The following is a 26,319-nucleotide window of genomic DNA, read 5'->3' as shown; positions in this document are numbered from 1 at the left end:
AAATGTGCCACAAAACTGCTGTAACTCATCTTTGCAAAGGGGGTCCACCAAAAAATGTGCCACAAAACTGCTGTAACTCATCTTTGCAAAGGGGGTCCACCAAAAAATGTGCCACAAAACTGCTGTAACTCATCTTTGCAAAGGGGGTCCACCAAAAAATGTGCCACAAAACTGCTGTAACTCATCTTTGCAAAGGGGTTTTTCAGATTTTGTTTCAGAACCTTAGGCAAAAGGCTTAAGCAGGACACTTTTAAAACCAGTTCCTCCACAAGACACGCTGGTGGTTCACGGACAAAAAGGGTCCTCTCACACAAGCAACAGCTACAAACTCTGCTCTGGTCACAGGCAAAAGTTTTACCAAGTGGATTCTGCATGCTGGTATTTTATTTCTCTACCACAGAGAAACAGAACAGAAAAATGTGGTATTCTATTAAAACCTAGAACCAACTGGATGTTCTGAATAAATGCCCAGGATGTCACTGACCAGAGTAGAGCAGAATGAAACTGTGAGGGAGCTACATGACAAAGCATGCCCTTGTCTGAGGGAAGCCACACCAATATGGATAATGCTCCTGAAATATTCCTACAAATGTGGATTTGCAGGCTTCATGGGAAGCTTGGAAAACAGTTGGTGGCACACCAGTGCTTTTGAAGCTTAGCTCATTATAGTAACAAACAACCCAAGCAAACTGGTGCTGAGCACAAGCTGCTCAAACAGCCCAGGCCTCAGCCTCACTTCTGGTCTTCTTTTGGGGTCTTAAATTGTACTGCAAGTACAGTGGCCTTCCAAAAGTCCACTTCCCCTCATCTCTACTCTTGCTCCACCCAGCTCCTTTCCTTACATCTTCCTCAGGTATTTCTCCTCCAGTCTTCATGATTCTTTCCCTCATACTGAGTTTCCCCCACCCACCCAATCACTCAGCCTACTATCCCTTCTTCTGGGCCAGAGATCCCCCCTAAGCCTACCATCTCTGTCCAGCATTTTCACTGGCTATGCAAGACGAGGAGCCAGACATGGGGAAGAACACACTGAACATCAATAACCACGTACTGCTCTGCACAGAAGGTAAAGATGTGTCTTTGCAGGATCCTCAACGCGCACACACACACACAAAAATGTCTGCAGTTCCTCACCCATCTGTTAAAGCTATCCAGAAATGTACTGAGGTGAATCTACACACCAGCAGTTACCTCAGACCAGGCAGGCTGTGCCAACTTGGGAAGAGAGGCACCAGCTAAGCCAGGCTCAGAGAGCCCAGAGCCGTTCGGCCCCTGAAGACCTATTGCTTGTGGTGCAGCAGTGTGATACTTGCAATAGGAAAACATTGACACAACATCCCTCAGGCTCAAGGGGAACCAGCTTTCAACTTGGTCTCCTCATCCAGTCACTCAGTAGACTCACCCAGATGTCACACTTGCCAGGGAAGAATCTCTCCGGGATGCGGGCAGCATATAGTGCAGCACCAGTGATGTACAGGCATGCCATGAGTGCCAGCCAGCCTATCTGCCCCATTGTGGCTGCTTTCAGGAGCCCCTCAGAGATGACAAAGTGCAGAGTGGGAATTACCCCACTAAGACCCAGACCTAGAAATACTCCTGGGAGGTAAAGAAAATGCGGGAGAGTCAGGTTTGAAGGCAGTGGTGGCAAAGGGAGACAATGAAAACACAAAAGCTACGGAAGGAAAACTCAGTATTTGCCAAAGCGGCAGAGAGGTGACAGCTCCTGAAGCTGCAGGTCCCCAGAAGAGATTTATTGGAAAGGAAGCTAAAGAATGCACAAACTTCCTTCACAGACCAGAAGCTACTCAGCTCTATGTCCCAGCAGATAGCTGGAATGTTTCATTTACTGATTGTGCCTGCCAGCTCCAGTGTAGGTGAGGCCAGTTCCTGCTCTCAGCCTGTAGAGGGAACTGAGACCACACAGACCGAGCCTCACTCCAGCACAGCCGCTCAAGAGCAAGACAAGGAGACACAACAAAGAGATTGTTTATCATGTTCTGCACAAGCACCCCTAGGAAACAGAAAAGCAGCATCTGTGCTCATCTGATCTGCCATATAAGAGAACACTGTTTACTTGTTTGGATTTTAGCAGCAAGGACAGAAAACTTGTAAAAACAGTGGGCATGGGGAGGGGGAATATTCATGTCCCACACAGAGATTTTAAGTTTGGCAAGCTGAACGCTCTGAAGGTACCCAAACCTGTCCAGGAAATCTAGATTTATTGTAGACAGCACGTGCAGGTTAAGAAATAAGAAATATTACTATTCAACCCAGCTGTGTGCACATTCCATAGCTGCCCCCTAAAGCTCTCTTTCTTCCTACCTCAAAATGTGAAACCAAATCTGGCTTTGTTCTTTTGATGATGTGGAGAGAAAAACAGTCTTTATCTCAAATCTGTGTTTTATCCAGGCAAATCATTCAGATTAATTCAATCATTCAATGATTTGCTAATGTTATAAAAAAAGCACAAGCGCTACAAGTACACATACACACACCAAGCAGTCAGTTGTTTTTTGAGAAAGCAAAGTTGCTAGATGCAGCTAGAAATCCTTTGCACCACCTTTCCTACTGCACGTGTTACTGTCCATTTCAGGAATGCACCTTTAAAGGACTTGCACCAGCCCTTATCTGTGCATTCAGCTGGGTACAATAAATGCTGAAAGAAAACCCATCAAGCTCCCAATTCAAGAATATTAAGTCTATAAAATTAAGTTCTCTAAAGTCTTCCCAAGGTGCTTTCTCCAAGTGGCAAGTAGGAAGCAGGAAAGGCAGTCAAGAAGCAAAACAGTTAAGTTCAGGTCTTACCTGCCCTTACACCCCGGTATTCAGGGGTGGCAAACATGTCCCATTGTGAGACAATTATGGCTGCAATGCCCAGGACACAAATCACAATCAAGTAGATGAAGCAAGGCTGAGGGTTGCAATAGAAGGAGTAGTACAGCCATGGTACAAAGCTGCCCATTATGAGGAGTGCAATGCCAGAATAATCCAGCCTAGAAAAAATCAAAAATCAGAGTCATAAGAAGTGTGAACCTTTGGAAATCCTCACACCCACACACTCTTTAGTCTACTTCTCACTGCAACTAAATTACTCTCACAATTGCAGCTAAGGGCCTGATGGCAGCTCTTCCACCTACAGCAATGGAATACCTTGACAGACAGCCAGGAAGGCCATTTTTGAGACAGGCACCAGCAATACCTTCAGCAGCCTTTAGACTAAAGCTTTCTGAGGAAAGCTCACATTTTAGCTTCAGATGAGGAAAAAAGCAGTGCAAGAGCCCTCTAAAGACAGGGCACACAGTATGTTCTGAGAACACAGCCAAGGCAAACACTTCAGTATCTGACAAGTGTGAGTTAGCTGGGCATCAGCTTCAGTGACCACAGTGGAATAACGCTGCAATTTTTCAACCATGCCAGTGTGAAAAAGGAAATCCACAGCCCCTGCTTTTTACCACACCCTGACAAAATACTCCTGCAAAAGTGGATGGAGTTAATTTTTCAGATGGAGATTTTAACTGCTGGGCTACTTAGAGGTGGTCTTGCAGATTACAGAATCCTAGGTTGAATAGCCTTAGGAAATACCAGATATTCAGCAGCCAGCCAAAAAGAGAGCGTGCAGTACAACCAAAAGACCAAGACTCTTGATACACACTGTGGAACTGTCTTACATAAGTTTAAGGTTCAAAGTTAGTCAGAGCAGCTGAAATGACAAGAAGTAATGGTTGCACTAAAAATTCAAAGTCCTGCAAGTAAGCTCAAGGCATATTACTTACAGCAGCAAGATGCAAGCACATGCCTGCCAAACAGCAGAAAATGATGGAGTTTTAAGACTCAAATGACAGCACAAAAACTCATGCTGAAACAAACTATAATTAGAAGAAGCTGCATTAAATCTCTGCTCAACTCTGTTCCAAAGTACATGCAGTCATGAAATTAACAACTCCCACACTGGGGCTCCAGGCACAAACCCCAGGCCTGTTTTCCCACCTGTTTCCTATTTGGCCTGCCCTGTTCTCTAGGCACTTACTTGGAGAAGAGCCGGGAAACACCTTCTGAGTGGCAATAAACTGTGTGGAAGAGCCATGAGAAGGAGAGGCAGAGGATGGCTCCCAGGAAGAACAGCCCAACGACCACTTTCTCCTGCACAGGTGCTACGAAGGACATGTTTGGCCGGAACATGTAGAAGATTCCCAGACAAAGGAAGAACACGCATCCTGCAAGACAGCAAGGCAGAGAGCTGTCAAGTCCATGTATACTGAAAGCTTTTCGTTCTGCAAGCATCACCACTCCCCTTCAAGGCTCTCACAAGTTGAAACCACTCAGAAAAGATGCAACTTAAGCGTGTTCCTGTGGCAAGAAATGCAATCCCAATTAACACCTCTACACACTTGGGAAAAGAAGGATCTAACAGTATTTCATTAACAATTAGGAAATGTTTCATGCATGGGTTTGTATGGCATGCCATAATTGATCAAGTCCCATCCATCTGTGATGGGATAAAACTAGGAGAGGGATACCAAGCTGCTGATTTAGCAGGTTCCTAGTGACAACCCAACAGCCCCTTCTATCTCGCTCTCTTTTCTTTGAGAGCAACAAAACCGTTGGATGAGATTTAGGATCAGATTAAAGCAAGCTGAGAGTACCTAGGAGATGTGTCCAGATGTTGCCAGTCTCTGTGTGTATTCTGAAGATGCTCTTGAAACAAGCCCTGAAGGAAGGCATGGGTGGTCTGTGTCCATGCAGCAGGTAGTCATTGTCCTTCAGCCAGTCGGGCAGAACGTCGTGGGGAATGACTCTCCATCGGCCCTCCCACACCTAGGGGTTCAAAGAGTTTCGTGAAACACAGGGAAAGAGCTCCATCAGTGCATGGAAATAGTCAGAAAACCTGTTTTAGTGACAGTGCTGGAGTTAACCTGTGAGTACAGTAAAGAGAAGAGAGCTGATGGAATATCTCTGGGGAAATATCTCAAAATATCATGCTAAAGTCGCTGTTCCCAGCTCAAAACGAGCTGCACCATCAGAGAAGGAAATACTTCAGCATTCCATTGGACAGGAAGGCTATTGGGCATCTTTACTGCTGATGGAGAGAAAACATTTAATTTGCTTCCATGTTCTGTTCTTTCACAGACCATCTTTTCCATTTCACTGAAGAAGCCTACACCTAGCTGTCTCCAATAAATACATAAATAAGCCTGTTCCTTCACCCTGACTGTCTGCTAGCACCTGGGGAGGCTAGCAAAGGCAGCTATCCATTAGCACTAAGAGGGGTCAGAGAGTGTGAAAGGGTGAGAGCCCAGCAAGAAGAGTCCAACCCCTTATTCAGGTTGGGCAAAAGACGCTCCCAAGCTCACAACCAAATTGTGACACAGCAGTTAAGGCAACACTCAGGACTCTCAATTCCATGCGATTTCTTCTTGAAAGGGAGAGAGGGGGTTTGTGCACAGAGCTGTTCTTGCAGCTGGCTCCAGAGGAAATGAGTGTGCACAGATGTTCCCAGCACTGCTTCAGTGACACAAGGCACAGGGAGGCTTCAGTTTGGCAGCACCACCAAGGACAGGGGGAGCAGGGAACTGCTTTATGTACCGGGGCTGTTTCTGCAGGGCTCCGTGGACTTGCTGGCTGGCTAGAGTTACAGGAGCAAGGCTGAAGGTTCCTGAAACACTAAGTTTAAAAAAGCTACATTCTTATTTCAGTTTCAACAACAAGAGCCCAGGGTTTTTAAATCAATTCTCCACACTCATGCGTGGAAGCAAAACAAAGCTATCCAGAATAACCAGCCCAGTTAAAGACTGGGTTCTTAAGTACATTAAACAAGAAAATAACTGGTTTAGTTCATGAACAAAAAATGTGAATTGAGGTAGAAACAGAAGGAGGTAATTCTTTTTACACAATACATCCTATAAAACATTTTAAAAGCGGCAAAGATACAGAGTAAAAAAAAAATAACCAACAAAAACAAAAAAACAAAATGACCCACACACAAAAGACCACCAAGTAACTAGGGTCCCTCTGTAAAGTAGTTCACAAAACCAGCAGGAACCACTGTATAAAGGGGCAGCATTCCTCTCAGAAAGGAGGGCCAGAGACTGACACAGCCCAGTGGCTCTAAAAAGTAGCAAAAATTGAGCCAAGGTCAACAATTACAAAATCTACAATAGATTTACTTAGGTATGGTTTCAATACGGCACTGCTTTCAAGTCAGGGACAAAGCTTATTCTACAACAGATGTAAACGGTGCTGGAAAAGCAAAATATTTGCAAATCTGAAGAAATCTGGTCAAATGACCTTGTAAGTCAAAGTGCCTTGAACCAGAAGGCTTTTGTTCTGCTTTGTACTCACAGGTGTTTCTCAAGGGACACACCTGAGTTGCATGATCAGCTCTGGAGTCTCAGTTGTGAATCCCTATTGTTCCACGCTCTGCAATTTAATCCTGTATGACAGACAGGTGCTGAGGAAGTGCAGCATTGCTGCTTAGAACACAAGATGCCCATTTGGGGGAGTGAGAACCTCCTCTCCCTCACATTAGCAGTGCAGTTGCTCCAAGTACAGCCTGCTGTCCACTGGAGCTTCCTAAAAAAAGAAATTACTTCAGCAGTTTCCACCTGTCCTTACCTTACACACGAATTCTTCCATTCTCTCCATAGCATGGTGGGCTTGTAGAAGGGGTGACATTCCCATAAAGCCTTCATCCTCTTGAGGTGGTTCATCATTGTGTTTATTATCCTCAGAACACTGGAGGGGAAAAAAAAAAAGAGAAAATACTTTGTAGAAAGATGAACAGAGGAAGGCGATGTTGTTTTCCATACAAAACTATGAACTGAGGTCTTGGCAAATAAAGAAGTCTCTCCTTGCACGGCACTGAGAAAAGAATTCAGAAGAACAAGCAAAAAAATGATTACATTCTTAGGTACCTGAGAACAACTCACATGTCTGATCCATTCTGCATATGTTTCCAGCAGGTTTGGGAGCCAGCAGTGCTCCTCTAAGTCACGCTTCATTAAATCCCAGATATGGAGTCTGAGGCTTGCAGCCTTCCCACCTCTAGGGAAGGATTACTCCCTATTTTGTGTTTCAATGTCACCGTGCCGGTGTTAATGCCCCTATAATGGATCTGGTATTTCAGGGTAATAAAAGGTAAGCCAAGGAGAGGAATCCCTTTACCTTGTTAGAAATGTTTTACCTCAATTTGCAGTCCAAATCTGAAAATCTATTCTGTTTAACTGACACTTCTGTTCAGCTTCTAATCCAGTACCGGAATTAACTCATTCATTTGATTTTTCAAGGTATTTCAGAAACTACCATGAAACTTCTGCCAGTTAGACAAAGGCAAGTTATCAAAGAAAAGCACTAACAGGGATCAGAGTTTTAAGCAAAGTTCAAACAAAGAGAAACATCCATATCCTCAGGATGTACCAAGAGAATTACAAAAAGGAAAATTAAAATAATCCTCTGAGCTGGGATATCAGGCTGGTACACATCATTAATAACTTTACAGGAACATTTTGCTAGTTCTCTGCTCTGTCATGACTTATCACATCATCTGCATATTTTGATTCACTCTAGCTTCCCATGGAGGAGAAAAGCAGGGGGCCATGGAAGTTCTGCATTCCTGTTTGCTTCCCACCATGCTCATGGCCCATCAGAGACTCCAATCAACACTTCAGCTTCCAAGATAAACAAACTGGAGGAAGCTGGGAAGGAGAGAAGGAGCTTTTTGCACCTTTCAGACTTAATGCAGAGAGCTGCCATGCACCCCATGGCCACGCCAAGAGAGCCCCACAGCCAGCACTGATTGAGACTGGCCTCCTCCAGATATCCCACAACACTTTTCCCCCTCCTATTCCCATACCATGGTTAACAACTTAAAAATCTAGATGATGTATCAATAATATCATCCAAATGACTGAGAATAGAGTATATAACCTCACTTTATCTACAAATTCTTGTCAGTAATGTTCAGATTAATGCCCTGAACTTTCACACCAGGGATGGGAGCTGGCTGTGCATTTGTCCCACATCACAGCTCTCTCCTTGGTGTCAAGCCTTATTAACTACTTCTGTCAAGTAAACTCAAAAAGCTGCTTAAAATTCTCATTTTTGAATAAATAAAAGGAGACATCTTCCAGCCTACAGTGAGCTATCCAGAGCCTTCAATGCTTTTTGGAGTTTTGATAGAGAAATTACATGTTCATACCTGTTTTGTACCCAAGCCTTGCAGTAGTCACTGAAGATTCATCTTTCAAAGAGGTCCCATCCCAGTTCTTGACCCAATTTTGCTTACCCAGAATGCAATTTCTGGTATGTAATACACAGTACACATCCTTCAAGTTTTATGAATGACCTCACAATTGTCCAGGAAAACTTGATTGCCTAAACCAATTCTTTTAAACCCATGTCCCTTGTACTTGTGTCTATTCACCTTCATTTATCATTCCAGTGAACAACTCCTCTGAACAATATCTTGTATTTTACAGCAATGACTGATATATTGACCAGCTCTAAGCAGATTCTCCAGCAGAAAAAGGCAGCATTAAATACACTCACTCTGCCTAGCTTAGCCCATTAGTGCTATTCAGAAAGGCACCAGGCAACAGAAAGATGCAAATAGGTTTAATATCCTTCTAAAATAGGCATAATTCCTGTTAGGCACAGGAATAAAAAGCCAATTTGGTTTCATTCTGACTCAACAACATTCACTGACATTACTTCTCCACACTGTCAATTTGACTGCCTTTTGCTACTAATGGAGCTCTCCAGGACTCTCAGTTTTCAATATCATAAATAATTAACTCAAGGTCATAGAAACACAGAATGAGCTGGGTTAGGAGGCAGCTTTAAAGATCAACTAGTCTAAGTGCCCTGCCATGGAGGCATGGAGAAGATGCTCATGATAGCCTGCACAATTTAGAAGCCAAAGCAGCTTTTGGTTTCCCAGAGCATGCCTTATGGAAAAGCAAGGCTGGCCTTTAAGTTCCAGTGCATTTGACAGAAGCAGCACTGCTGTGCCTTTTAGCTACTCCAGAATTCCCTCCCCCAGCAGCACACAATAACCAGCTCAAAAGGGGTGAACAACTTAGTAACCCTCAATTTACACAACTGGGTGGACTGAAGGGAAAAAAGGTCCCTTATGGAATCAAAGCCTGTATTCATTGCAGTCTGCCCAGTGACTCAATGCCAAAAAATGTTCATTTCCCCCTCTGCACATACTCCCAGTTTCTAGAATGATGGGAAGGCTTAAATTTGAACAGACTGTAAAGCTTGAAGAGCACAGCTATTTCTGAGCTAGTCCAAAATCTTTGCATTTTGGCCATGTGCCTACAAACAAATCATTACTGAGCTTCTTTTGGTGATAAAAGGAATTCATATCATATACACAGTCCAGATTACTGCCAAAAAATGGAATTGATTTTACTATCTCCTTCCTGCCATTAAACTGCAAAATTAGCATTCAAGGGAAGAAAACTAAAGCTCAACTTCTTAGTCCTTTTCTTACTAAGGAGGCAAAAGGAGGCCTGTTCTGGAACACCCATCCTCCCTTGACTCCTTCCCAAAGTCTCTTTGGGAAGAACAGTAAACTGTGCTTGTTGAAAGCCAGAAATCTACAGGGCAACACCAACACCAGTTTTCACTTGGAAATCTGAAGGAGTCTGTTGACTTTCAGTCCTTCAGGCAATGACTGAAAGGAAAGAATACCACTCTTCTGCTTAGGTGTATTGTAACATTTCCACTGTGACTAGCTCCTTGTGTATTTTCTCCTCGTCAGCTGACTGTATCAGAAATTCACGAGTAATTCTAGACCATAACAACATAAGCAAGCACATTCTTTAAGGATGCGTTTCCAACTATTCCTAAGTCCTGCCCACAGGATCACATTTTGAAATTAGAAACATATTGAGTAAATAATATCACTTGCCTAAGTCTGTGCAAGAAATGAGAGTCCAGAAGAAAACTCTGATACTCCCACTTTTAATGAGCTGTGGTATATCCTGAATTAAGTGCTTCAAGAGTTACTTTTGCCTTTGTAGTTTCTAGCCCATAGGCCGAAGGGATTTTCACTAGGCTGATGTTTCAGATGTTTTTACATCATCTAATTTACTCAACTTCTTTCAAAGCATCTCAGATTTGACTAAATAATTCTGTGAAGTCTCCAGAGCATCTTAGAGCAACTTTAGATAAACCCCCTGGTTTGTACCACGCAAACTTGTTACAATCAGCAGTTGTCACTCTCCTGCTGAACACGTGCAGCAAAGCCTACAATCAGCGTTTCACATAAATCAAGAATCATGACTCTGGATACTTACACTCTAAAAGGTCTGGACACTTAATTCTATGGAAATGCCAAGCAATTGTTCCAATTTCAATCCTACTCCCTTTGCAAATTCACAAAGTATTAAAGCTGTTAGAAACCAGTACAGGTACCTATGAGATGGAAATTATCCAGCAGATGTATAAACACAAGCTGAGCTGAGTAACAGTACCAGAGAATAAAATAAATCTGAAGGACAAGTGAAAATATCCAGAGGAACCAGCTTTACTGGTTTATCCATACTCACTCTATTTTGTGAAGCATTACAGCTTCTTTTGTGATAACAGTGGCAGACAAGAATGTAAAAGAAAAGGTAGAAATCAGACTTAATTATATCACTTTGTACAGAGAACCAGGCAACACACTTCCAGGGACAGATCATCACCAAAACAAGAATTCCAGAGCATATTTTGGTAGGGATCAAAAAGCTTTAATACCAAACCCAAGACTTAGAGCACCAGAGCAAACAAAGAGCGAGAAACCCAAGAGCTCAATTGCACAGTGCTGATCATTAACAGTAAAATTTCACTTTTATAGCAATGGCACAAAAGGTAAAAAAAGGTTTACATTTAGTACAAGAATTTCTTGTTTGAATGCAGTCCAAAAATGTCAGATCACATAGCCAAAGATCCTGTTACAGAGAAAAGTGAAGTAAAACCTGCTCTAGTAAATGCAATATACTTCTCTTGTCTACTGCAACAGCTTATCCTTCTCACTCAGACTAACAGTTTCTATACTATCACTCTCAAACCTGTTAACAGACACACTGTTTAATAATGTCCTTACTATGGAAAAGCCTGTCAGAAGTCAAGTCATAATTGCAGAAAAAGATTCCCGAAACATTTTTCTCACTTTTGACTAAGTTATGTTCAATGGACTTCATGCAAAGTTTATTTTCTCGAGGTCTGTATTTTCTTGATGTCAGTTTAAAGATTTCTAGAAAGCTTCAGGGTTTGCACATGACTGCTGCTTGCACAAGTGACAAACAAGTTCTGGTTCATCACTTCAGAAAGTGTCATCAATGTTGCTAATTTGAGTGTGCAAACTAAAAGATAAATGAAATCTGAATGGAACCACTTTTTTTACTCTAAAAAGTGGTCATCTTCTCCTTACCCCCAGCTGACCAACACCCAGCCTGTCTCCCAGCAGAGAGCAGCAGCTCCCAGCCAGCTCCCCCCAGTTCATGTACTGGGATCCATGGTCTGGAATATCCCTGTGGCCACTTTGGGACAGCTGCCCTGGCCACGCTCCCTCCCAGCCTCTTGTGCCCCTCCTCACTGGCAGAGATTCTGAAAACCCCTTCACTCAGGGTAAGCACTGCTCAGCCACAATTAAAAACTCAGTGTGTTATCAGTGCTATTCTCACCCTAAATCAAACCACAGACCTGTACCAGCTTCTAGGGAGAAAATGAGCTGTGCCAGTCGAAACCAGGACACAACTAGCAAGGGTAATAAAACTCTCCTAAACCCCAGAAAGGGCACGAGCCTTCTGCATTAGAGTTTCTTTCCAGACAGAGTCATTACTCAGTTACCCAGGAGCCTAACTGACCATGCACATACCTTGATGTAGTATTAAGCTCTGGAGTTAATGAACTCCCATGTCTCAAAGTTCAACCGTCTGTGCTGCCAATTCACCACCAAGATGTCACCAGTGCCCTAAACCTACCACCATGGGAATTTTCAAAGCATGATGCAGTCTGAATCTGTTCCAATATTCTTGCTTCTTTCAGCTGCTGACAGACACTCCCCCACTCTCTTCTTGATCAGTGAGTGCCCTGACAAAACTCTGTGCCTTGGTAGGGACACAGGCAAGATAGCTCACAAAACCCAAATGTCTTGATTAACACTGAGTCATGGTATATTATATGACATGGTACTTACAGTTTTCTTCTTAAAACTCAAGTTACAAAACATATGTTGCTGCATTTACAATACCACTGTTATCCTCCACATTAAACTGAAGTCACAAAGTCTAGACATGACTCGGAGTTTTTGCTCTTGTTTATCTTGATCTCATCAGATGAATGATTAATAGTGCTTAACATGACATTCAAGTCATTTTATGTTCCTTGGGGCAGCGTGCCAGATTCAGTAATTCGAGAGCTTTCAGCATAATGGCCAAGATACGTTCAAGGCTGTAATATAAAAATGTTATTTTTCTAATCGCGGTTCTGTAACATCCCTTTCAGCTGGCCAGATTGGTTTTTTTCAGCAGCAACTCCTCTGTGTCCATTCTGTCAGCTGACCTTTTATCAGCCAGCCTTTTGTAAGGGGGAAGCAGCAATAAGTGCTGCCATGCCATTTCTCCTAAAAGCCTGTTGCACATTTTCCAGAATTTCATCAACTTCTATTTTTTGGGTTATAAAAAATTAACTGGAAATGAACAGCACCATAAAACTTTCCCTGACTTCCCCTAATTTCTGCACATACCAAGTTATTTTAAGGTAACAGCTTTGTCCTTTAGCATTCACATTCTCCCTGACAAGCTGGTAAACACAGCAACACCACAGTTTCCAAAAGGCTGACTACATCCACCCTCCAAGCAGGGTGTGCAAAGCTGCCTTTGCTGTCACTGGACCAAAAAAGGTCTTTCATTAGCACAGTGCCAAAAAGCCTTTAGGCCTGTTGGTCAAAATGTCAAGTACTTGGAGGTTCCTGGAGTTTAGTGGTTTTCCTTTGTAGGTCACCTTCTTATAAAAGATCCAGTCCATTTAATATAGCACTTGAAAACAGCTTTACACAACTGGTCATGGGTGACTGCTTGCTGGCACTCATTAAAAACAAGCACTAACATTGAAAACTCATTCAGCAAGTAGTCCTAGGACAAAGTCACATTTTGGTTTCAGCAGCCTTGCTAGAACACTCTGATTAGAACTAGCTCCCTTGTCCAATATCTTCAGATGGAAAGGGTCTGGAGAATCTCTGAGAAGCAGCAGCAGCAGCAGCTACTGATTTTCTGTCAATGCCCAGGATCTGACGAGGGCCCAAGGCCTCAATGCCCACATGTGCTCAGCAGCATTTTGGGGGAGTGAGCCTGGAGAAATTTCTTTCTACTGCAGAAAAGTCTCATGTGCCTATTTTGGCTCCTCTGCCATTGTTAATCCTGACAGCAGAAAAAGAAAACAAGCATGCTGGGCTTATGGAAAAAGAAATGCTCTGTTACAAAAATAAACAGAGAGAGATTGAAAGTGTACTGCTGAACTTAACAGCAGAGTCAATCAATCTGAAACAGTTGGAGGAAGATGCAAGTTAACCCACCAGTACAACACTATTTTTTTCTCTTATATCACTGTAAAAGGTCAACACCCCCCCCCCCCCCCCCCCACTGCTGCCCAAATCAGGCAGATAGGATCTCCAGGAGAACAAAGGCAAAACCCATGGAATCTAACCCCTGTCCAGGGAAACTGTTGTGCCAGTGAATGATAAACAGAACTACTCCCTCCCTCTCCTAATTTCAACACAGAGCGCAGCAAGCAATGGTTACAAAACCTGCTGGCAGGCAGCAAACTCCCAGCACCAGCACCTCCCCTCCCAAAGCACAGAAACACTCCACAGTAATAAAACACAGCTGAATCCAGCTGCAAGGCAGCAGCCATCACCCAGGACAAGTTCCTTGGTACTGCAGTGAGCGTTTCCTGGCACACAGCAGACAAGAGAATGGCCATTCCTACGTGCTGCCAGCCTTCTGGGTATGCAGGGCTGACTGGAGCACCAATTTGCCCTTTCTGCAGATTTTCAAGCTCTGAGAGTCTGTTCATAACCCAGCACATCAGCTGCCAGTGAGGGAGGCTCAGCATCTGAGCAGCTCAGGACTGTGGAGCCTGGAAACCATCTCCACAAATGTGTCCCATTGTCTTCAGACTAAGTGGGAATACTTGGAGATATTCTGCTCTCTGTATCCAAAAATGCTTTTCTGTACAAAAAAATAAATTACTATATTCAAGCACTTACTTCAGTGACTAGCAGTCTGAGTAAAATTCACATTACTTCCAGTTCTTAGAACAGCAAGTGAAGGAGAAATGCAGATGTTAAGATCTTTTGATCTGAAGCAAAATGTCAACCCACATGCTTTCAAAGAAAGAACATTTCTTCCCAAGAGTTGCAGAAATGGAAGAAATGAAGAGGTGATAAAGAAATCTACAGAACATCAACATTTGAACACAATCAGCTTTAAAACAAAAGGAAATGTGGGACCTCAAACTTGACCCCAAACTTGCCAGGCCTCTTCCATTCACACTCTACCAACAAAACCTGCAATGAAATGGAGGGAGAAGGCAAATGCCAAGATTTCAATCATAATTCCAACAGAAAAATGCCAAACTGAAAAGAAAGCTAAACTGTTTGAAACATGCAAGTAGATCTACAAAGGATGAAATTTCACACAATGAATTTACAAATATTGGCTCCAGAAAGACTATTCTTAAGACTCAAATGTCTCCCTTTGACCTTCAAGACTTCACCTGTCTTTTTCACCCAGCTGGCATGCACCAGAAAGTCAAGTAGACAATTCAATTTATTTACATGCATCCTTCTGCAGTCTGTAGTCTGCTTTTGTAGGTAATTCATAAATACTTCTGTAACAGAAAAGGCTTTGAGTGAGTTCTATGATTCAATTTAAAAGCCTTGAGTCATTTGCTCACCTTTAATTACTCTAAAAATTCTCTTTTCTACCTGAAATTCTGTTCCATCCTTCTGCCTTCCTCCTTCAAGTCTCTTGGGTATTTATGTCTATAAAGACTCCTGTAGGTACATGGAGACATCATGAAATTTGTAAGAGGTCAACTTAAGTTCTCCTTTCAAAGCCCCAACTCCCTGAGAAGCAATCCAGAGGAGTATTTACCCAAATTTCTTGTGCCCATTCAGAGGACTTGAGGGCTACACAAACCTCCTCCCAGAATCTTAGTGTAGTTTATCAAACACCTCAAAAAAACATGTCTCCACCTTAGCGGCACATTTTGGTGATGAAAGGAATCATCATCCCAGCACGCGGAAAAGCCACGATTGGAACAAAGGCAAAGAAAATGGCTTTTTTGTTTACCTCCTGTCACTGACAGGTTAAAGTACAAAAGGAAAGAGTCAAGCACAGGGTTTGGGGCTGCATAAAGAGCCCACTGAGCACATGGTAAGAAGTCACATGCACTGGATTGTGTCAGCTTAACAAAGTCACAGTAGGAGAGATTTGTTTAGGAACTATCACTGCTGGAATTACAAAGGCAGTTAAGACACAGAAACTCTGGGACAGGAGAAAGGACGCTGTCCCAAAGGCAAGGCAATCCAGGATGCTACAGGGGGGAAGCACCTGCTGAAAAATGCCTTACCAGCACCTAGTGTAAACAAGAAAAAGAGGTTTAAACAGCTGAAGGAACGAGAAATCTGCAGCTCACTTGATCCTTTTGTCATCATCAAGTGCTTATCATGCAGACAACTGGTCACTGTTTGTCCACATCACAAAAGGCTCAGCACTCACCTGCCACTACACTAATTTCATGTTTAAAGACAGCAAGATGTGCATCTAGTCCTTGAAACTGGTACTGGGAAGAGGGGATAATCTATGGACATAGTTGCACTCTAGGAGAGAACAGAGGGTTACAGAATAAAACACAGACTAAGAGGTTTGGGTACAAAAAGGATATTGATGTTATAGGATCTGTATCTTCTCATAGGAATCGTGATAAAATTGGCAGATTAACAGCACTGGCAGAATGATGCAGCTGTGTCATTATTATTATTATTATTTTGAATAAGCATGTTTAATATGGCTAGTAATTCTTTGCTACATGGATCTACTGAATGCCACAATTTACATAAAGTAGGATCTTTAATTTTTAGCTCACAGCTATGCAACCTCCCAGGTAGGTTACTGATGTCAGGGTCAAGAGACTCAGAAAAAAAACTTTTAAGAGTAAAGCTTATTTCTTAATACCATCTTCATTTTCTTAGCAAAAAGATGCTGTATTGCTTATGAGAACCAATATTTTGGCCCATCAAAATTAGAAGTACATATTATGCAATGCAAGCTGTGAGGAAGATGGAAATTAATTCTGAACAACATAATGACATGCTTCCATGCCTTCCTTCTTAGAAAAGACTATTAAAATAATTCATAAAAAATTCATCAACTACTACCTCTTAAGAGCTCTGACTGCTTACTTCTACAAGTGGAGCAGGAAGTGGATATAAAAGTAGGGAAAGGAATCATGTATAGGAGAGTTTGGAGAAGATTTTATATAATTAAAGAGCTGCAGGGTAATAGGAGGCACTGAGAAAATAAACAATGCCATATTATCACAGGATAAAAATACAGATATTTTTCCACTAATACCACAAGTCCTAGGCACATTACATTTTAGAATACATATTTATTATGCTAAAAGCTTTTCCTAAGTCAAAGCATTTAAAAGCATACTAAATGATGATGGTGGATCTACCACCAACACACCACACAACCCTCATCCAGCACTGTTACCATCAACTGCAGCGTGGCTGCTTGAGCACAACAACACTAATGGAGTGGGCACTACTGAGAGCTTTTATAAACTTATGTTTAGCCTGAGTGCCTGAGCACTGTTGCCACCTAGCCAAGAACAATATCCTTGTATGACTGTTTCCTAAACACAAACCCCTTCCAGAGCAGAGGAAAATCAGGCTTTGGAACTTTTAAGTGGTGCTAATGAACTAATAGGTGTCTCTGCTGAGAGCCAGAATGAACAGCACAGCAGAAGAGTGAATCTGAGCTGACATTTGAGCAGCAGCTGTGCTGGGGCTTACACCAGGCAGAGAAGGATGTACAGCATAATGTTTTTTCCAGATTATTTGCAACACTGCAGAATATCACATAATAAAGGCCATTTGGCAAGCCAATGTTGGTACTTTTGACAACAACGTGTTTCAGGATCATCCATTAGAAGCATCAATTATTCAGCCTTTTAAGAGAAAAAACAATCTAAAGACATCATACTAACAAACCCAAGAAATCACAGAGGACAGGAATAAAAGAACGGAAAAAAAAAAAGTTTAAAAAGCAGGAGGCCATATATGGCAGAGAAAGTGATGCAGATTAAGATGTAACAGCAAGGCCCAAATGGCAAAAACAAATTTCTGTGACAGCACTTTAGAAGACCAGGAAGGAGAAAAGAAATCAAACACAAGAAAGCCAAACATTTGTAGTGAGCCAAAACAAAAAAAACACTAACTTTTGTTGTATGGATGAAAGCAAAAAAATCAAAAAGACAACATGTGTTACGAATGCCTGAAAGAGAAAATGAAAGTATTTCAACCATTTCACTGCCAAAATGTTAGAATTTAACACTGCTTCATCCAGATAATTTCTGTTTAGCCATGCAAATGTACAGAAAGAATTAAAGCACACAAGCAGTTATGGACTTTTACTTTGGGTATTTCATCCACAGGCTACAGGTAACTCTCATTATTCAACCAGGAAAGTCAGAGACAAGAATGACAATGGCCTTCAAAGCAGATGACCCCAAACACACCAACATGTAAATTCAAAATATCTGCTAGCACAGCTCAACTTTTCTTTTCCTAACCAGCCTTGGCCAAGACTTTGCACCTCAAACACAGGCTTCACAACCTTCCACAAGATGGAAAAAGACTCTGGGTGTTTCCCTTACTGGGATACTGAGAATGTCCTGGAGAAGTTACAGCAGTACAAGTGTGAGTGCATCGGCTTGGCTTCCTAGACAGGAATACCAGTCCTGACTTCTCATTACAAGAATGCTTGGAACTAAACCCTGTCAGGGCTCCAACTCATCAAGCTGAGAAGGCAAATACCAGTTCTCATGTCAGCTGATCCATGACTGGGCCACGCACATTCCCAGAACTTGTGGCAAATGCAGTCACAGCCACAGCCCAACATGCATTAAGTAGCACCAACATGATTTTGCTGCTGGCTAAAACCACGCAGTTGCTGTGACTGAGCTGATACAGTAAACTCATTAATCCATGATAAATTGGATAGAGAGCCTAAGATGAATGCCTCTTCCACTTAACTATGCTGATATCCATCTGAGCATATCCCAGGAGAAGCATTAATTACAGATCTGGAACTCTCTAACCAGAAGGTGCTTTTGTCCAGTGCTTGGACATTGTCTTTGTAGAACACCTAATTAAGTGTTGTGGCTGCTAAAACTTACAAAGGTCCATGCACCAAAACCTCACAGATATTGCCACTGGCTCAGAAAATCTGTGAGCCACCAACTGCTGAAGCCTGGGAGAGTGTCATAGGCAAGTAACACAAGGTGCTTCCCCAGCCCTGTGCTCTCCCTTGTGAGTCTGTTTCTGGCTACTGTCCGACAGGGGATATCATCCACTGCTCAGTCTCATTCCAGCAAGAATGCTTGCAAACAGATTTTTCTGTCCTAATCATCAAAAAGATACCAATTAGCCAAGGTTCTGATTACATGCAGCCAGAGCCAATATTTCTCCTTTCACTTACAATTAATTGAAAATTACAGAACAAAAATCTTGTTGTATGAGCAGCATCTCAGCAAAACACAAACCAGTACAAGTGCCGCTTCCTTGAGCACAAAATAAAAATATAAAAGCTGGTAAAGCCAGTTATGCCCGGTCTTATCATCCAAGTTCCCATACATTCAACTGAATCCTTCTGGAATCTTCCTGGCATTATTACAGTTATTTACCAGGCATTAAAAGGTTGTATGCTCATGGTCCACGTTTCTTAAAGTTATTTTAAACACTGAAGTGCTTACGTCAAAACTCACTTTGCCTAGCAAACCTAACAGGTAATCAATCACATAACTTACATTTTCCTGGTCAGAAGACAGTGCTGGCTCCACTAGAAGAAGCCTCTGTTGAGAGCTGTCCTCTTCAAAGGCTGCCTGTGCTGTTGCAGGGCCAGACATGTGTCCTTTTCTGAGCCGCAGACCTGGCTCTGGAGAACCAGCATTATCGGGTTCCGTTAGTTCGTTCATGAGATGCTGGGAGCCTTCTCAAATATTCTCTTTCCTCTTGGTTCAGTTTGGCTGATTATGTCTTGGCTCTGAAAGACAAACCATTTGTGTAACTCAGCTGAAGTTCAAAAGTAGAGTGCAAAAGTTGGCTGGAAGAAGAGTTTGCTTACAAGCTACCCGACAGCTATGACAGCTGCTTTTACATGTGCCCAAAATCCCACAGGATCAATTACACAGATTTCCACACTGCTGGATAATGAATTCTCATCTTGAGACCTCTAACAGTTTCATATCCTAACCCAAGCTAAACACAACTTTGAAAGATGACAGAAAGTGAGCTTCATAAAACAGCAAATTTACAAAACCCCGGTCAGTTTTTCTGAATTATTTCTACAAAATTGCAAGCAGCAGGCTGATAATAATATTTAGAAATAAACTACTTATCACAGGTACTCTACAATTACTGTATTTTTGCAGGTATGAGGCTCATACCCAAGCTCCATCATCCAGACTAGATTTCACCAAAACTAGGACATTAAGTACTGGTAATAGCAATCAAGCAAAGCTCAAGCAGAGCTCAAGCAGCAACTAAATTTAGACAGACTGCAAGGAGGGCAGTAGTACACAGAGTGATTATGCTCCCCTTGCTTAAATTAACATGGTCACAATCACTGCCAGGAATGGGTTTGTACCTTTACTTGTGCAAGGAATTAGAGCAGGCAATTTTAAACATTGTTCATTCCATCAGAGCAATCAGAAACAGGTAATTCCCTCAGAAAACAATAACCCATGATTTCTACTCAGAAAAGTAACTGCATTTTACACTTACAACACCGCAAAAAGGATTCAGGGTACATTTAACTCAAAAATGCTAAGGATTTAATCAAATTTACAGAAAATTGATGTCAGCTGTTAATCTGAGCCCTCATCAATTGGTTACCCATTTGTTTTGTACATCCCTGTGTGGTGTCAGTTCAGCAGCCAGTTCAGAGAGACCTGTTTGACACTGGCAGCCTTGGGAGGCACAATCTCCAGAGAACTTTGTAATCTGAGTGCCAGAAAGCATCAGAATGTATCATGAGGATGAAGCTCCAGCTGAGGCTTCAGAATCACTCTGAATGACGACCTATTCCTTCTGCACTAATCACTGGTGTCATTCTTATTACTGTAGCACCTAAGTGCTCTGATGTGACTAACACATAACATTAAGACAAGCCATCTGACAAGTTTTAACTTGCCAGTATGCATAATTAAATTGGAATTTTAGTGCCCAATAAATTTGTCATAATGTAGGAAGGAAAATTAAAAATATAAGATGGGGAATTGATATTGGCAGTTTTGTAATAAAATGTCACCTCTAAAAAGCCAATAAATAATGCATTCTGTCCTTACAGGAACTAATTTCATTTACATATGATCACTGCAAGACAATTCTCAGCTCTGACAAATGGGCTATAGTTAATTTTGCTGCAGCAGTTTGTAATGTTATATCCCCTCAGCTGCCTGGCAGTCCTCAGAGGAGAGAGCTGCTAATGAGCAGGTAACAGACTCTGCAGAACTAAACGATACCTCAAGTTGTCCAAGTTCAGTATGGCACACTGCTTTAATCACCCAGGATGGTAAGGTGACAATCTGACAGGAGAGCAGATGGCATCCCCACCTTCCTGCTACCTCCACTACAGGGTCAGCACTCTCCATCTGAGAAGCAACATCTAAAACAGCCACAGCTGTTTACCTGGTAAACACAAGAGCCACGGGAGGATTAAGAGGAGCTTTAGCAACATTACACAGGAAGCTCAGTGAAGAAGTTGAGCAAGTAGATTTTAAGAGCAGGAACAAATATTCAGAAAGCCACAGAACTGAAATCTTGACTGTTTTTGTCATATTTCAAGCAGCCAATTCACAATTCTATTTTTAGGCAAGAAACATGAAGACATAATCACACTGCCATTTGGCAAAACTGATGTAAGAAAGGAAAGAGTAAGCAACAACAACTACAGCTTGAAATGAAGCTAATGGATATCTTAATTTAAAAAGCAACCTATAAGAGACAATTTCAGTACAGTACTATGCTGGCTTTGGCTGGGGTAGAGCTAATTTTCTTCCCAAGTTACCATGACATGTGATGGAGCCTGCCTTTCCTGGGCATGGCTGAACACCTGCCTGCCCACGGGAAGTGGTGAATGAATTCCTTGGTTTGCTTTGCTTGTATCCATAACTTTTGCCTCTCTTTATCTGAACCCACAGGTTCTCTCTGTTATGATTCTCTCTCCTGTCCCACTGGGGCAGAGTGAGCAGGCAGCTGTGTGGGGCTTAGCTGCCCGCTGGGGTTAGACCACAACAAAAGCACTAAACCAACTTGAAGCTGTAGCTAAAACCAGAAAAATGGAAGTAAGCAGAGCAGCTGTTTATAAACAACAGCTCCACGCAGGCACACCCCCCTGCCTGCTATTCCACACATTTCCACCAGCTAGTCAGTAGAAAGAGCCCCAGTTACTTCCACAGATTGGGCAACTGCATGAGACGTTTAACCAGCAAGTTTTACTGGTTCTTCCCCCAGGCAGATTTAAGCAATAGCGTTGCCCCTGTGTGCTGCAGTACCACGACATTGCCCAACACCTGGCCTTACATCACCTCTGGGACACAGCCACACAACTGGCCCAACCACATTTGGCCAAGATGCTTGCCAAAGGCTCTTCTAACACAAGAAGACACAGGAATGCCAAGAGACTTTTACATCAAGCCCTGAGGATTTGCTTCACCAGCTCTCGCTGCCAAGCATTTGCTAAGGTTAAAAATAAAAGATGCACTTCACCTCCAGCGAGTCAGATTTGCATTCAGCAGTAGAGCTGATCATCAGAGCTCTGCAGAAATAGAAGTTGTTGTTTCTTGAAATTACAGTGGGATTGTTCACTGAACTAAGATGTTTCCATGTCATTCAGGCAGGATCCTCATAGTGTTCTAAATACGCTTGCCCTAAATGAGCATGCAAAGATAAGAAAGATAAAAGCTAATCCAAAAGCATCACTACTGGGTTTTACTTCTTTTTAAAAATGTATTACTGACTGAATGCAAGTGCAAGGTGCCAACAGAGAAGTGCAAATAGCCTGAAATATTTGTTCACAAGAGAAAGCAAGCAGTGAAGATTATGAACAGGAAAGGCATAGGTCACCTCTAGTTCTATCAAAGTTTCTATGACTCACAGTTCAGTGAAGGATGACCTTTTCCTAAGAAATTAAGAAGTTTAAGTATGGTCAGTAGCATCTAACCAGAAGACGATGGTTGAACCATTGTGAGGATATTTACTGCCCCATTCTGAGATTGCACAGTTCACAAAAACTAGAAAACTGAAAGCTATAGAACACTTGAGGTCTTGGAAAATACTGTTTTGTGTCTCACTGAGATTATAAATCTCATAAATGAAGTCCTTCAACATTTTTTGTAGCATGCAAATTAAAGGTTTCATTAAAATTAGCTTCCATTTAAAGAGGAAGTTGCCATTATGACTTAAAATCTACTTAATGATTGCATACATAATATCAGCCTGTAGATGAATCAGTGAGTTCCTGCTGTGCTTAAAATAAGCTGAGAAAAGCATCTACAGAGTTTGGTCTGTTGGGTTTTTTAATACGGAAAACTTCTAAATGCTCCGTCAGCTTTTAGAAAGGATTCAGCAGTTTAATGCAAGCAGGGTTCTAAACACAGCCTATGAACACAAAATGAGCCTTTGGTCAATTCAGCGTGCTCTGCCTTGCCACACAGCCCCAGAGCAGCCTCAGCTGCTCTCTCCAGCCCCACAGGGACACAGTCAGCACCAGTCTGAGGCTCAGCCTTTCCAACCAGAGCTACAAGGCAGAGTTCTTCCAGCATTCACCTCAGTTGTGCAATGCCACGGGAGTCAACACCCACAAACACAGCACATTTAGGACACTGCTTCATAAAGATGATAAGGAAAGACTAGTTACACGAAGTTAAGCACCATGGGATAATGCTATTATTCTCTGTATGACACTCCCGAGGATAAGCACTGCAGCCCTTCTAACCTCCCAGCACTCACCTGGAACAAGGACTCATTTAGTGCCTCGGCTAAACAATGACACATGGTTGTAAAACAAAGAAAATGCATTAGCAGTAGTGTCTGTCATTAAATTTAAAAGGTCTGTCACTCCCTTTTGAGGAGAAAGCACAGTTCTGGATGGTCAGACTACCTCCCACTACCCCTAAGCAAAGCAGTCTCGCCAGTACTCCCTCCTGTCAGTATGTTCTTTCCTGTAAGCAGCATGAGAATGATCCTCTAAAGGTATTTCATTCTGTCTGTAACTGGTATTTGGAAGAAGAATGAAAACAGCTTCCCCACAATCCCCTCTCAACTGCCTCACTGGCAGAAACCTTCCTGCTCAGGTAGGCAGTGGCACCCACTGTGTGCTCCTGCCTTGCTGATCCCCTCCCAAAGCATCCATTAAAGCAGCATAAACAATGTACACACAGAGGATGATTCCTCCTCAGATAATCTCATTGCCCCTTAATAGACCTTAAGGTATCAAAAGAATAAAAGACCATCATGAAAATTTCAGGCTACACATTTCTCAGAACGTTCATTAATGTTTAATTTTTAATAAGGGCTACAGCGCCTGAAAGATCTTGTAAGAGATGCTGTATCAATCCAGAAACTCTGCCTTGCCTGTGTCCATGTGCCACAATAGTCAAACCACACCAGTGGAATGGCAAAGCTGTGTGAAAAATAAGACTTTACCTAACCCCAAGCTGTTTAGGCAAGGCCTCAGGGACAGGATAGGCACAATTCCACTCCCAGAACTGCCAGCACAGGTACAAATGGCACAGCACTTCCACTAGAATCCATGGACAGACTGGTTGGGCTAAGAACACGAGTGATGGGGAATTTAGTGCCTATGAAACAATTCATTGTGGCTACCTTGAGAGAAATAAGGTACACTAATTGAAATGCAGTTTTCTTGGCACATTGTATTTCTACTACTATCTTCTGGTAGGGAGGTTCTGTCACAAGGAGTCCCTCACAAATAGTGTAGTAACACCAACTTGAAATGAGGGGCTCTTTCTTTTAATTTTTATTTAACAGTCTTCAAACGATTGAGCTTTTTCAATTCAGAAGTTAAACATTCACAGCTAACATTCCAAATATTCTCTAAAGCTACAGTCAAAAAACAAAGCAAACAAGGCTATGCATGAACGGGAGGAGAAGGAAATTCTTACAGAAGACTTTGTTTTCTCAATGTACCCTAAAGGAAAAGCCCGAATCAGCCTGTAAAAATTCTTTGGAGGTCATCTTTAACAATGAGGAACAATGAGGAAGTAATCCAACACCTCTTTTCTTGATGTAATTTCCCTAGATAAAGAGGCATCTACAAAACAAAGATTAGACTCCCGCAGAGGGTCAGTGGCCAAAAAGCTGTCTTTGTAACTTGTAAAGTGTCACTGGATGCTTCAGCCCCAGCTATTTCACAGCAGGCTGCAGAGGCAAACAATCAAGCACATTCTGATGCATTTGGATCCAAAGAAAGGGAACAAGCCAGCAGCCTGCCTGCATTATCGAAATGCTTCCATTTCAGAGGATCCCATTACATTGTTACAGCATTTGTCCAATTTGTACTGCAAATTGGACCCCATTTTTTTAACTGGGTTAAGAGTTATGTCAGAGGTTGGCCCACCCCCAGAGCACAATGTCCGGTCCTTGCAGACTGGATGCCTGCTGTAAATCAGTTCTACTCTTCAATAAACCAGAACCAAGTGAATTGGCACAAAAGCAGTACAAAACTGAGAACGGAAGTTCAAGTTCTTTTCACATAACATTTCACAAATATCCACAGCCCAGACCTAGAAAACTTGCTTTGGGTTCATTTTTCATTAAATGGCTCAGTTTCTCCATGTGAGAAACATCCCATCTTTTGCCCTTTTATGATTTTACTTCTATGGCATGCTACTCACACCAACTTGCTTCATGGCTGCCAACAACAAAAAGCTGCAGTTCTTCTATGCTAGTAACACTTGGGATCACAGACTGTCTAAAAGTGAAAGACTGAAATGAAACATCACTTTCCTCTTAAGTGAAAATTCAGGATACATACTTTTAGCTACTGCCTCAAGGACATCCAATTCACAGAACTGTTGGGTGAAGATGAAGAAACCAAAGTGTTTGGAGCAGGCATTAAAATCCAGAGCTGGACCATGAAAGTGAGGTTACATTCCTTTAATTCCTCTACAGAGAGAATCTTTGCATGGGAATGGAAAGGGCACCAAGACAGCAGTAATCCAGAGGTAAGCATACCCCTACTCTTCCCTCTAGGAAACCTGAGTTTCAATCCCTAAAAACTGAATCAAGATCGTTTATTGCTCAATAAAATGCTCCAAGGCCTGGAGCAATTGTACAAAAGCAAACACTGCAGCCCTGCTTTTAAAACCCAAGAGGAATATGCATGTTTCAGGCTGCAAACCTCCATAGGACAGATGCCTTCAGTGCTCCTTACTGGCCTGCATGGACATCTCTTTATTTAGATGCCATCACTGAGCAGATTTAAAGCTTGGCTGGTGCCCAGAGGGGGCAGCTCCACTTTCCTCTGTTTGGGCAATAAGGAGCTCCACTTCTCCCAGCTGCCTGCCCCAGAGGGACTGTGATGTTTGTCACAAGCCTGGAAGGTCCAGAGGACTGTGGAAAAGCATTAACCAGGGCAGGGGAATGAGATCATCAGTGCCACAAAAGAAGCAAAGGCTGTCAAACACGTAAACTGCCCTGGCCTGATGCACTACTGAGGAAACAGCATGGATGTGACAAAGGGCAGCACCCCACCCCAAAGGCTTAACTTTATTATAGGTAGTTTATTTTATTTTCCTAACCTATGAAAAACTGGCAGTTATCAGCTGGCCCTAACCTTTAATTGTTATATAGATACACACCACGGCCTTTATTAGGACCTGCTAATGAGGGGCAGACCACACCTGGCACAGCAAACCAAGAACAATAATTTCAGCACAGGCCAGGTTATGAAAAGTTGACACTCTTCCCAATTTTTGGAAGCACCTGTTCTCTAGTTTTATTGATAATCTTGG

At 42.4% G+C, this 26,319-nt stretch overlaps 1 protein-coding gene across 3 annotated transcripts in view; it reads right to left on the bottom strand.

The window, feature by feature from the left end:
• Nucleotides 1–26,319, bottom strand: part of ADIPOR2 (adiponectin receptor 2) — a 44,406-nt gene that overhangs the window by 2,850 nt on the left and 15,237 nt on the right. For all 3 annotated transcript variants that reach the window (XM_014259344.2, XM_005530549.3, XM_014259345.2), the window contains exons 2-7: nt 19,090–19,325; nt 6,613–6,732; nt 4,644–4,815; nt 4,028–4,214; nt 2,806–2,993; nt 1,403–1,596 (exon numbers count right to left, since the gene is read on the bottom strand). In XM_014259344.2, the coding sequence (XP_014114819.1) occupies nt 1,403–1,596; nt 2,806–2,993; nt 4,028–4,214; nt 4,644–4,815; nt 6,613–6,732; nt 19,090–19,257 (1,029 nt within the window). In that variant the 5' untranslated portion in view covers nt 19,258–19,325. The remainder of the gene's footprint in view (nt 1–1,402; nt 1,597–2,805; nt 2,994–4,027; nt 4,215–4,643; nt 4,816–6,612; nt 6,733–19,089; nt 19,326–26,319) is intronic.

This window comes from Pseudopodoces humilis, chromosome 5 (assembly GCF_049639895.1).
Source record: "Pseudopodoces humilis isolate 2021_Gansu_Grassland_sample_001 chromosome 5, ASM4963989v1, whole genome shotgun sequence".
NCBI lineage: Eukaryota > Metazoa > Chordata > Aves > Passeriformes > Paridae > Pseudopodoces > Pseudopodoces humilis.
The sequence above is the reverse complement of the archived record's forward strand: the minus strand, read 5'-3'. Positions and strand labels throughout refer to the sequence as shown.